Consider the following 13,138-nt stretch of genomic DNA (forward strand, 5'->3'; position numbering starts at 1 on the left):
CCCGAACCAGTATAAACCTCGTGTCCCTTGTGTTTTTCATCATGCTAGCTTAGATTCACGGCAAGGTTTTGGGGCGTGGATTAGTAGGGAGAAGATCTTCGTGCGCACCCCAGAGTTCGAACCTTAAGGGTTTTGCCGGAACCTGATATCCGACAATGCTTTATGGCTTAGAATCGGGACTTCAAAGACGTTTTGAACGTCATGGAGCAAATGAGATGTCCCAAGAGTTGAAGTTAATATTTCAAGCAAATGCCCCAGTTGAGAGATATGAAGTCTCCAACAAGTTCTACAGCTGCATAATGGAGGAGAATAGTTCTTTCAGTGAACACATACTCAAAATGTCTGGGTACCATAACCACTTGACTCAACTGGGAGTTGATGACCCACAAGTATAGGGGATCAATCATAGTCCTTTCGATAAGTAAGAGTGTCGAACCCAACGAGGAGCAGAAGGAAATGACAAGCAGTTTTCAGTAAGGTATTCTCTGCAAGCAATGAAATTGTAGGTAACAGATAGTTTTGTGATAGGATAATTTGTAACGGGTAACAAGCAATAAAAGTAAATAAGGTGCAGCAAGGTGGCACAATCCTTTTTGTAGGAAAGGACAAGCCTGGACAAATTCTTATGATGAGAAAAGCGCTCCCGAGGACACATGGCAAAGGACAAGCAATAAAAGTAAATAAGCTAGTTTTCATCACGCTCATATGATTCGCGTTCATTACTTTGATAATTTGATATGTGGGTGGACCGGTGCTTGGGTGCTGTCGTTTCTTGGACAAGCATCCCACTTATGATTAACACTTATTGCAAGCATCCGCAACTACAAAAGAAGTATTAAGGCAAACCTAACCACAGCATGAAACATATGGATCCAAATCAGCCCGTTACGAAGCAACTTATAAACTAGGGTTTAAGCTTCTGTCACTCTAGCAACCCATCATCTACTTATTACTTCACAATGCCTTCCTCTAGGCCCAAATAATGGTGAAGTGTCATGTAGTCGATGTTCACATAACACCACTAGAGGAGAGACAACATACATCTCATCAAAATATCGAATGAATACCAAATTCACATGACTACTAATAGCATGACTTCACCCATGTCCTCAGGAACAAACGTAACTACTCACAAAGCATACTCATGTTCATGATCAAAGGAGTATTAATATGCATTAAGGACCTGAACTAATAATATTCCACCAGATAAACCAACTAGCATCAACTACAAGGAGTAATAAACACTACTAGCAACCCACAGGTACCAATCTAAGGTTTTGGTACAAAGATTGGATGCAAGAGATGAACTAGGGTTTGAGAGGAGATGGTGCTGGTGAAGATGTTGATGGAAATTGACCCCCTCCCGATGGGAGGATCGTTGGTGATGATGATGGTTATGATTTCCCCCTCCCGGAGGGAAGTTTCCCTGACAGAACAGCTCCGCCGGAGCCCTAGATTGGTTCCGCCTCGTGGCGGTGGAGTTTTGTCCCGTAAGCTTTCTTATGATTTTTTTCAGGGTAAAAGACTTCATATAGCAGAAGAGGGGCACCGGAGGGCCACCAGGGGGCCCACGAGGCATGGGGTGCACCCACCCTTACAGGGCATGGGCCCCCTCTGGTACTTCTTTCGCTCAATCATTCTTATTAATTCCAAAAATGACTTTCGTGGAGTTTCAGGACTTTTGGAGCTGTGTAGAATAGGTTTCCAATATATGCTCCTTTTCCAGCCCAGAATCCCAGCTCCCGGTATTCTCCCTCTTCATGATAAACCTTGTAAAATAAGAGAGAATAGCCTTAAGTATTGTGACATAACGTGTAATAACAACCCATAATGCAATAAATATCGATATAAAAGCATGATGCATACTGGACGTATCAACTCCCCCAAGCTTAGACCTCGCTTTTCCTCAAGCGGAAGCCGATATCGAAAAATATGTCCACATGTTTAGAGATAGAGGTGTCGATAAAAATAAAATACGGACATGGGGGCATCATGATCATTCTTATAACAACAACATATATATATATATATATTGTCATATGATTTCTTATGCTCAAGTAACAATCTATTCACAATATCAAGTATGGTTCCGAAACTTCATTCAGAACTAACAAACTATAATCTTAGTCATTGAAGCAATTGCAAGTTATCGTAACATAGGAAAGACTCAACATAAGAGCTTTTCAGCAAGTCCACATACTCAACTATCATTTAGTCTTTCACAATTGCTAACACTCATGCAATACTTATGGTTATGGAGTTTTAATCGGACACAGAGAAAGATAGGGGCTTATAGTGTTGCCTCCCAATGTTTTACCTCAAGGGTAATGTCAACAATAATAGTTCATGCTAACTTACATCCAATTGGATATATATATCAGGATCTTTCCAGCACGAGGTGCTTGCCAAAGGATAAAAATAAAAAGGGAAAGGTGAAGATCACCTTGACTCTTGCATAATGTAAAAGATAGGCCCTTCGTAGAGGGAAGTAGAGATTGTCATGTGCTTTTTGGTTGGATGCACGAAATCTTAATGCAAAAGAACGTCACTTTATATTGCCACTTGTGATATGAACCTTTATTATGCAGTCCGTCGCTTTTATTACTTCCATATCACACGATCATATACAGCTTATTTTCTCCACACTAATAAGTCATACATATTTAGAGAGCAATTTTTATTGGTTGCAATATGACAACTTACTTGAAGGATCTTACTCAATCCATAGGTAGGTATGGTAGACTCTCATGGCAAAACTGGGTTTAAGAATATTTGGAAGCACAAGTAGTATCTCTACTTGGTGCAAGGAATTTCGCTAGCATGAGGGGGAAAGGCAAGCTTAACATGTTTGAATGATCCATGACAATATACTTTAACTGAGATGTGAGAAAACATAAACCATTACATTGTCTTCCTTGTCCAACACCAACTCTTTAGCATGTCATACTTTAATGAGTGCTCACAATCATAAAAGATGTCCAAGATAGTATATTTATATGTAAGAACCTCTCTTTCTTTATTACTTCCTATTAATTGCATCGATGATCAAAACTATGTTTGCCAACTCTCAATAACTTTTAAGCCTCATACTCTTTATATGTGAAGTCATTACTATCCATAAGATCAATATGAACTCTTTTATTCTTTTTATTCTTTTATGCACTTAAGATCGTAGCAAGATAGCAAGGCCCTTAAGTCAACACTAATCTTTATTATATAGCTCACGAACTCGATTACATAGAGGGATCACAAAGCCAAACTCAAAACTATTTCATACCAAAACTAGATCAGTGACGTGGCACTTGCCACCTAGTGCAACACTCTCACTCACCTCTGCAATCATGTCATTTATTCTCTCATATTCAATGTCCAGCCCCCTGCTTATGTCATTCAACTCCTTCATGACACTTGGAAGTATACGTCGACCTTGAAATTTTCTAGCTACCCTTCTCCTCTTCTCAAATTTGACAGTAATCTTTCTCCCGATCTTGTCCATGAGCTGAAACAACATGAGACCTTTGTGCTTGCGGATCTAGTTGTTGAAACACTCGGCCAAATTATTTGTCACATAATCCACTTTTGAGGAGGTTGAATATTTGCTCCTTGACCATAGCCTGCTGTGGTACTTGTTTAAATATGCTATTGCAGTAGCCTTTTTCTCCTCTACGGCTGCCATGTGATAGTCAAACCCTCGAGGAGTCCATGAATAAGCAGCCGGCCACAAATGATCATCAAAAACTTTACCATGAAACTTTTTCTTGAAGTTCACAACCAAATGTCGCATGCATTCTCTATGTTCTGCATACCCAAAGACCTGTTCGATTGCAGTGTCAATCCCTTTTCCCGCATCTGAACATATAGCTAGACCAGGGGGAGAGCCAATAGCATCACGAAGCTTCTCCAAAAACCACACCCAACTTTCAGTAGTTTCTGAGTCAATAACTCCATAGACTACAGGATACAACCAATTGTGCCCATCAACGGCACAAGCAGTAGCTAATTGGCCTCTGTACTTGCCTGTCAAATGAGTGCTATCTATTGCCAAGTAAGGTCTGCAGCCAGCCAAGAATCCATCGCACAAAGGCTTCAGCCCAACAAACATCCGTATGAAATATTTTTTCTGATCATACTCCATGTGGTCAATCGCAACTATGCTTCCAGGAGACCTCTTCTCAACCTCAGCTTTCCAAGCATATTGCTTGTCAAAAGAATCATCCCAGTTACCAAACAACTTAGCCATTGCTAGCCCTTTGCCACGGAATACTTTCATGTATTGGACGTTGATCTTGTACTTGTCATGTAGCCTCCTCCGTAACTCCATCGGCCGAACACTAGGATCTTCTTTTACCCAGTCCATGACTTTCTCACACACCCATGCCTTTGAAGCATTTTTCTGCTTCTTTTTCTTCTTTGCGCTAGAACAAGTGTGCTCCTGCACATGAACTTTGACCTGCATTAAATAAACAATGGAAAAAACTAGTGTCAGTCAACTCCATTTTATAACAAAAGATCACTCAACAAAATTATGCGACTAACACACCTCCATAGTTTCTTGGTCATCCAACCTCCCAACATGAATTCTCCATTTACAATCCGTCTTCTTTGCCCGGCGACAATAAGCCCTGAATCGAGTAGGTTCACTTTTTTCAACCTTGAATTCGAACTCTTTCTTTACAGCATATGTAGCAATTGCCAACCTAAACTCTTCAATGTTAGGGTACTTTGCGCCAACATGCATTGGCGGGTTTTCTTTGTCATAAGCATTTTCTGGAATAGCATCCGGTCTAGCATCTTCTGCAACCCATTCCTCATCATCACTGCTATCCTCAACATAATCATTATTTGGTATATCTTTTTCTTTGACCTCATCATCACTATCGGAACCAACACTGCCAATTGAGTACTGGTCCTCCTCATCTACACCAACATGTTCATATTCTTCATGCGGATTGTCAAGATATGTATCTGTTAGGCATACACTAGCTTCATCAATGACACTACTTGGTTGACTAGGCAGTGCTATAGATGGTGTTTGGTTCGAAGGAGTACATGGAACATCAACATTATCATTTCTCTCGGAATATTTGATGATCAAATGGCCACTCCTATTCTGATCAAAACAGGCAAACATTTTCATGCATTCTTCATCATTTGACACAGAGATATTTTTGCCACTAATGGAATCAAAGTACTCAAGAAATATATTATCCTCTGAGCATAAAGCAAAATTTCCAGCAATACAAGCCAGCAAATCCTTCATACTTGTCCTACTACCCTCAATAATCTGCCAACTAAATATCGAATCCCCAGTGATTTTGGTTCCACTGCCACAAACCTTCACCTCTACTGTATAGCTACAAGACTGGATCATCCTGTGGATGATGCAAACCATGTCAATTGTGCATTCTACTACCAAAAACTGCAGCAAAAAGGGATAGAGAGCCCGAGAAATTACCTAGCGCAAATAGCAGAGAGAGAGGTCGAGCCACATTCATCAGCTATGCCGTCCTCCTCGTCGGGCATGGAATTCTGGGGCAGATGGGCTGCTGCAAGTGCGCCCACAAAGGAGTTGATCTTGGGGAGGGCCTCGGCCGTCGGCGCCACTGCCCCACTCTCCACCTCGCTGGAATCCCCAATGCTAGGGTTCTGGGCGACATGGCCACTCGGAGAGGTTGGTGCTGCTGGGCCCCATGTGTTGGCCATCGAAGACGTGGTGAGACGCGGTGGTACAGGCGCGGCGGCGATGGGGCCGCGCGACAAGGGCTGGGGAAGCGCTGGCGGCGGTTCCGCCATGAAGCGCCACCTAGATAGCATCAGAGATGCGGTGGGCGAGAGACCTGGGGAAGCGCCAGCGACGATTCCACCATGATGCGGCACCGAAGGAGGGTGGGGGAGTGGCGGTGGGGGTTGTGGTGGCGCCGACGGGGGTTCCTCCATTGCGGCTCGCTGGAGGCCGGCGTTGCGTTGCGCGTGCGTGCGGATTGGGGATGGTCGGGGGGTGCGTGGAGTCGTGGGATGGGGAGGGTCGGGTGCGTGCGTGAGTTGTTGTTTTTTCTAAACTAAGGGTAAATTTGGAATTTGTGGGAAATCTGACAAGAAAAACGGACACTATCTAACGGCAGACTAACGGCAATGGCAAAAAAGCAATAGAATTTGTTCGTGTCTGGTATATAAGCACCGGAGCTTTGTTGGATGGCAAATGAGCCATTGCTGAGGTTGTCGATGGTATAGAAGCAATTTTCTCTTGCAAATATCCTTGAGAAGCAACAATTTGAATAGAGGGATGATCATGCACAGTTCAACCAAAATCATAGTTGCAAACGCCAACCATATCGATATGGTCGTTGAGGAGAAACATTCTAACGAAGAAAGGCACACAAAAATCTGAAAGAAACAAAATCAAGCAGCAACCTGCCAGTTTGTAAAATTGGGAACAGAGCACACCATAGTGTGGCTTCGTATTGTTCCCACAAAAAAGGATAATAAAGCAATATGGCTGAAAAATGCATTTTTTCTACTTAGGGAAACTACTCGTAAGAGGTAAATGAAAAATATAAAATAGATGGACAATCATAGTTCTCTAATCCGAGACATGCATCTGTTATATGCCTCTATCAGTACACAGGAGGCAAGACATCAACAAAAGAAAGGAAAGAGGATTTGTGAGACTGTCACCAAGGTGAAAATAATAGTCATAGCGGAACAAAAAACATCATCTCCACATTTGATCTGAACCAAGGAAAGAAGTGGACTCCACATTTGATCTGAACCAAGGACAGAAGAGGATTACATGTAGTCAAAGAAGCATAGCACACAGAAATAAGTTAAAAGTATAAATTCAAGACCAGCAAGGCAAAATAAAAATTAAATTAGCAAGGAATGGATTGTAAGAATAAGCCCATTTGGAATATAAATCAATTAAACTTCATGATGGAAAGAGAGAAAGCCATATATAAAGAAGCTACAAATGTTGATTTTGGGCAACATGTCATCAGGGACATACACACCTGTAACCAATGGAAACTCAAATAGTCAAACCATCTCAAGAAACCAGAATACCTTAGCTGACACTGAAAAGGTGAAATGATGTTGTTAAAATGACCCATAGTTTATTTTCTTAACTAATGACAAGAAGTTCTTGTGCATTATTGCAACTACATTCATAAGTTGTGGCCCTGCTAGACACTTCCAAAAGCACAAAGCAGATATTTAATAGACAGAAAATGACCCCACGTCCTCCAAAGGAAAGTTACGACATCACATGCTCGTCATAAAGAGAAAAGTTGTCACAACGTATAATTTGTGGGCATGTAATTGGCAAGAAGCCCATAACTTAACTCTCCCAATTCATCTAATGTACCAATAGTAATGGCATTAATACGAGTGAATCGCATAATCTGACTTCAGACTAACACCATGAATATGGTTCAATTAGCACACTCAATTAGTCCATCTAGAATACACAATGCTCAGTACTAACTCAAACCTTAGATCCGATTCACCGATTGTTGATCCTGAAATAAGGTACACACCACCTAACCTGTTTGTTTGCACTTAAAATGGCAATGTAACTTTTTAGCTCTATGTGTAGTGCCCAATCCTAGAATAGATTAAACAAGAGGAACTAATTAGCATATATTTTACTCAAGATTTGTACGGGTCCAGATTTAATTTCTTAGTTTAAACAACCAAACAGTAGAAAATAAGCTGTTAGTAGAATATTTCTGCAATGTTTGTAAAGTAGAGTACAAACTGCAAATCAACTAAGATATGAGACATACTGGATAAGATAGGATATAACTGAATGTATAAAACACCAAAGAGAAAATGTGGAGAACTAGGGGGTGTGGCAGTTCGGCCCGGGCATGACGCGGAGGTGGAAGCACCAATATCAGCTGCTACTCCTTGAAGTGACAATGGGACATTCTCTGGGAATTTTCAAAATCGAAGGAAAGCTAGAAAACATCAAACAAACTTACTACTTCAGATAAAGAAGATGAGAACTACCATGGCAATAATCTAATCTAACCTCCGTTCAATCATCAACAAACACATAGAAGTAGAAGCACGATAGAATCGGTTCACAAAAAATAAGAACTACCATACCACAATATCCTTGTGCAAGAGAATGCCAAATATCATGATTAGAAACCAGTAAGAATGATCGATAAAATAGTAATGATGTATTCTAAATTCATATATAAAGAAAATACAGTGCGGTGCATTTTCTATGATGAACTGTCTATATGAACTCAAAAGCATGTCATTAACTATATGCATCCCATCTCAACATGGAAGAAGTATTCCAAACATTTGATAGTGTAACTCTCCTACATCATATATATTTCCTAACGGATTAATGAAAGAGAGGTCAAACAGAATTACATCTTCTCCAGTCTTCAAAGTTGGAAGCACAACATGGATTAGATAAAATTCACGCTTTCAAATTTCTTTTGTCTCTAGAACTAATAAATCGATATCAACTCACCACCAAAGATATAGCAACAAAATTGGAAATCTGGACACTACAAGCAAGATACAAAACAGATGTCACTATTATTTATGGTGCCATCATAAACCAGTAGGCACATCTGCTAGATTCTTATTTAGAAGTTGAGATGACACTATTATTTCTGGACGATATCAATATGCTACCTGCCTCACATGGAATAAGTGCTACAAAATCAGAATTCAGCCCAAACAGTCTCACTAATCCTTCAGCTACAAAGCAAGAAAAAAAGAGTGGCATGAGTAGTACAGCTAAAATCCGGAACAATAATATTTCTAGCACTAAGAACCTCTGAAAGCAAAATCGAAGACATAAGGACAAAAGTGCAATTATGTGTAACAGAGGCCGCACAACAGACATTAAAGTGGCACATTCTGAAATGACATCTTTAGGAACAAATTATGTGTAACCGAGGCCGCACAACAGACATTAAAGTGGCACATTCTTAAACCTGACATCTTTAGGACCAAATTACTCAGGGATAAAATCTGATAGAATATGAACTCCATGTATCCTATCCAAGCGGTAACTATAGAAGGGAGTATTTAACCAAAAACTACCACAATTCGCGGAAACGTGACAGAAAACTACCACTTTACGATTTTGTCCCGAAAACTACCACTTTTTTATTAATCCGTGACAAAAAACTACCAAGTGCGAAAACTACTCGCTTTGCTTGGGTTAAACGCGAATCTGACTGCCCGACCCCACACATAAACGGGCTAAAAATGCAATCGGATCCCTAGTTTTTCTTCAAAAAAGCAATCGGGTCCTCCGCCTCCTTCTCCTCCTCGTCGCCGGCCTCCTCCTTCCCCAGCCGCTTGCCGCCGGCGGACGGGAACGGCTGCTGCTGCGGCGAGTCCACGTCGGCACGCTGGCGGGAGCGTGCGGCAGCGGGCGTATTGCGTGCGCGCGTAGAGCAAGCCGCAGGGCGTGGAAGAGGAGGCCGGGCGCGGCCGAACACGGCGGGGCGCGAGCGGCCGAGGTCGGCCGGGGTCAGGATCTCGCCAGGATCCCCCTCCTCCGCCCGCTCGGGGCCGCCGCGGGCGCCGGCACGCCGGGCGCGTCCTCCAGGAGATGGCCGAGCGCTTCGGCTGGCATCTCTCCGACGAGGATGGCTGGGGCCTCCTCGGCACCTCCTACGGCAGCCGCATCCCGAGGAAGGCCGACCGGCGCCAGAGCACCGGCAGCGGCAGCGGCAGCAACAGAGCCCCCCGCGGCGGCGGCGCCCTGTTCGACACCGGGGCGGCCGACCCGGACGGGCCGAGGGGGCACGCTGGCACCTGGTTTGTGGGCCCAAGCGGTCAGTTTTGTGCTTAGCGCGGGCGAAGCGAGCGATTTCGCGACTTGGTAGTTTTTTGCCACGGATTACGGAAAAAGTGGTAGTTTTTCGCACAAAATCGTAAAGTGGTAGTTTTTCGACACGTTTCCGTGAAATGTGGTAGTTTTTGGTTAAATACTCTATAAAAGGAGAGACATCTTGTGTGCATAGGGTAGAAAACAATCAGCGACCTGAAACCATCTCAGAGGAACTGCTTGCTAAGAACCTCGACACACGATGACAAAGTCGCTTCTACATTCCCTCAATCCTTGTCCATCTGCTATCATCCATTCACATCACCCAAAATCAATCAAATTTGTCAAAGAACATAAATAATATCTTGTGGCGAGAGACGATCCTTACCTTTAGCTATAATCAATGATACATTATACTTCTTTCATTGGACTTTGTCGAGCAGGTCAAATCTGCAACAGAAAAAATGTTCACATAAATGGCAGCCTGAAATTCCTTTTTTATATAAATCAACAAAGCAAAGGCAATGAGTTGTAGATGCCTGAGGTCAGTGTTTCTTGCCGGCAAGAAAATGTCAGTGGAAACAAACAAATAGACATTAGTTGTATACATGTGGGATTACTATGAATGCTATAAATTAATCAAGGATGCAAAATAAGAGGAAGATTATTAACCTTCAGTTGTCTTATTCATGGTAATCTGCACACAGGAATAAGTACATACTTAAATTTTTCAATCCTTGTCCAAGAAACTGCTCGCTAAGAATCTCGACACACGCTGACGAAGCCGCTTCTACATTCCCTCGATCCTTGTCCGTCCACTGTCATTCATGTACATCATCCAAAATCAATCAAATCTGTCAAAGACCACATATAATATCGTGTGCTGAAAATAGCATAGCTTTTGACTGAAAGTAAACTGTACACTCAACCCCAAATTTGCAGGTGCAGCAATTGCTGAAACCTGAGCGCAGCAACAAACTTGAGCCATAGGAAATCCACACAGCATGAGATGTAAGTACAAGAAAGGACAAAATATAAGCAAAAGACATGCAGCTTAGCTGAATGGGGAGGTGATTCCTGATCTGTCGATTAAGAATCCTATAAATTCGACCAACAAACTATTAGGAAGAGATAAAAGAACAAGGCAAGGAGGGATGATGTTTCTGCTGCTCCGCGCGCTTCTCCTGCCGCCATCACCATCTTCACCTCCCCAATGGCTTGAGGTTGGGACAAGGGCCCGGCCACGACCTCCGTTGCGCCGCCATGACCACGGGCTCCTACTCCCCATGCATCTATCCCCTCCCTCTCCTCACGCCCCATGACCTCGTGCGCTGGTGCCGATGCTAATGGTCGCGCCGCCGCCTGGTGCCGCCCGCCGGTCGACGACGAGCTCCGCCGCGCTGCCATCACAACAGCCAAGAGAATCGGAGATGGCGGAGAAGGAGGGCCGCATCGGCCGCTCCCCGGCCTCGAGCCAGCGCCACCGTCGTCGAGAAGGAGGGCCGCATCGGCCGCTCCCCGGCCTCGAGCCAGCGCCACCGTCGTCGAGAAGCTCGCCCCCGCACTCTGGGCGGACGAGATGCGGGAGGGGTGGAGGGGAGGGGGGAGGCGGCTGAGGCGGGAGGAGGAGGCAGCGGCTAGGGTTCTTGAGGGAGGGGGGAGGGGGAAGGGCTCGCTCTTCTTTTCCTATCGCCCCGCTCGCTCGCACTATTCACAGCCGGCGTGGAGCCATCGGTTGTGGTGGAGGCGGAGGCGGAGAAGACGAGGCGGCCGAGAGGGAGGTGGGATGAGGGAGAAAGTTCAGATATTTTTACTGGAGAGAGAGGGTCGCCCAATCGGCAATCGTGTTGCTTTTCCCCTCCTGCGGTGCCATCGTGAACTGTGCACTATTCACAGATGACGTGGACACTGTTGTTGTTGCTAGCTACCCGTTCATCCTTTATTTCATCATATTTGCCTTGCGATCTACTTTTTTCCTTGCATTTATTTTCAGATCTTTTATACCAAAAATACAAAAATATCTTCCTGCAATTTATTTGTTCCGCGATCTATTTATTCTATCTACCACTTTTTACCCCGAAAGGGATCGACAACCCCTTTAACAGTCGGGTTGCGAGGTGTTGTTATTTGTGTGCGGGGCTGTTTACGTTGTCTTGTTGGTTCTTCTACTGGTTCGATAACCTTGGTTTCATATCTAAGGGAAGTACCTACTGCCGCTATGCTGCATCATCCCTTCCTCTTCGGGGAAATACCGACGTAGCTTCAAGCGACATCAAAAGGAATTTCTAGCGCCGTTGCCGGGGAGGTTCTTCAACATCAACCAGGCTCCTAATCACAAATCTCATCTCCTCGCAATTTACATTATTTCCCATTTGCCTCTCGTTTTCCTCTCCCCCACTTCATAAAAAATTGCCATTTTATTCGCCCTATTTTTCGTTCGTCGTTTTCTCGTTAGATCTATTTGTGTTCTTGTTTCACTATGGCTAGTTTGAATGCTCCTTGTTTGTTACCAGACTTTGAAGTTCTATACTTGAAACAAAAACAAAGAGAAAATTTGAAAGATGCTTGGTACAGGTTTATGGAATCTTATCGTGTTTGTAACCTAAAGGGAGATGCATAAATTTTGCTTAGAACTTTTTATGTAGGATTGGCTTTGCATCATACACAACTCTTGTATTTTGCCGCAAAAGGGGATTTTTTGAGCTTGATGTCAATGCTTCCTATGGAATTTTAAAAGGAATTTTGGGAGTTTCACCACAAAGGAAAGGGTTTTCTTTCACCCTAGAGGGAGTCTAAATTTTGGACAAACTCGGTGATTTGCATAAACATATGGTGGAATTACAAAAATATAATGAACCTCTCAAGCATCTCAATGGTAGTATCAATCGTATGAACACTTTGATTTCTCTTTGCAATGAACGGTTGGATTTTTGGTATATCAAGTTAGTTTAGTTTCTGAAAAATTTAGGGAAGCACAAAGAGCCTCCCGGGTTTGAAAAGACCCTTACTAAAGTGGCAAAGATAACGAAAGGCAACACTTAGATCCTTCGTGTTATGTGTAGCTAGGGGCGTAAAACGGTAGCGCTTGTTGGGAGGCAACCCAATGAATAAAATTTATTTTTGCTTTTTTCTTTCTGTTCTTGAGTGTTAGCACAATTATGCTACTGTTATGATTGTGTTTTTTGTGTTTTAATTAGTGTCTGTTCTAAGCAATGCCTTTAGGAAGATTTGGGTGAATGTTTATTTGATCTTGCTGAAAAACAGAAACTTTTGCCCTCACGAGATTTGTTGTCATTTTTTACATAAGAGTGATTTTAAGTTGATTCTTTTTGC

At 43.1% G+C, this 13,138-nt stretch overlaps 1 protein-coding gene across 21 annotated transcripts; it reads right to left on the minus strand.

The window, feature by feature from the left end:
* Positions 1-3,233: 3,233 nt before the first annotated feature.
* LOC123092042 (uncharacterized) lies at positions 3,234-11,633 on the minus strand. Of its 21 annotated transcripts, none has more exons than XM_044513702.1 (6): positions 10,735-11,633; positions 10,527-10,623; positions 10,194-10,255; positions 5,456-10,107; positions 4,541-5,372; positions 3,248-4,450 (listed from the first exon to the last, which is right to left on the minus strand). In XM_044513702.1, exons 4-6 carry the CDS (start codon positions 5,935-5,937, stop codon positions 3,533-3,535), a joined length of 2,232 nt encoding a protein of 743 aa, XP_044369637.1. In that variant the 5' UTR covers positions 5,938-10,107; positions 10,194-10,255; positions 10,527-10,623; positions 10,735-11,633; the 3' UTR covers positions 3,248-3,532. The 21 variants fall into 21 exon arrangements, with proteins under 21 accessions (XP_044369649.1, XP_044369637.1, XP_044369643.1 ...); XM_044513708.1 differs by having other exon boundaries at positions 5,456-10,110; XM_044513707.1 differs by having other exon boundaries at positions 10,478-10,623.
* Positions 11,634-13,138: the final 1,505 nt, after the last annotated feature.

This window comes from Triticum aestivum, chromosome 4B (assembly GCF_018294505.1).
Source record: "Triticum aestivum cultivar Chinese Spring chromosome 4B, IWGSC CS RefSeq v2.1, whole genome shotgun sequence".
Taxonomy (NCBI): Eukaryota; Viridiplantae; Streptophyta; class Magnoliopsida; order Poales; family Poaceae; genus Triticum; species Triticum aestivum.

What these genes read in the sequence shown, in the direction of transcription:
- LOC123092042 (XM_044513702.1), bottom strand. Translation starts at nt 5,937, where the DNA reads ATGGAGGAACCCCCGTCGGCGCCACCACAACCCCCACCGCCACTCCCC. An exon ending in CTCTCTGCTATTTGCGCTAG is followed by an intron (nt 5,373 to 5,455) that starts GTAATTTCTCGG and finishes CATCATCCACAG; the next exon opens with GATGATCCAGTCTTGTAGCT. An exon ending in ATGACCAAGAAACTATGGAG is followed by an intron (nt 4,451 to 4,540) that starts GTGTGTTAGTCG and finishes TATTTAATGCAG; the next exon opens with GTCAAAGTTCATGTGCAGGA.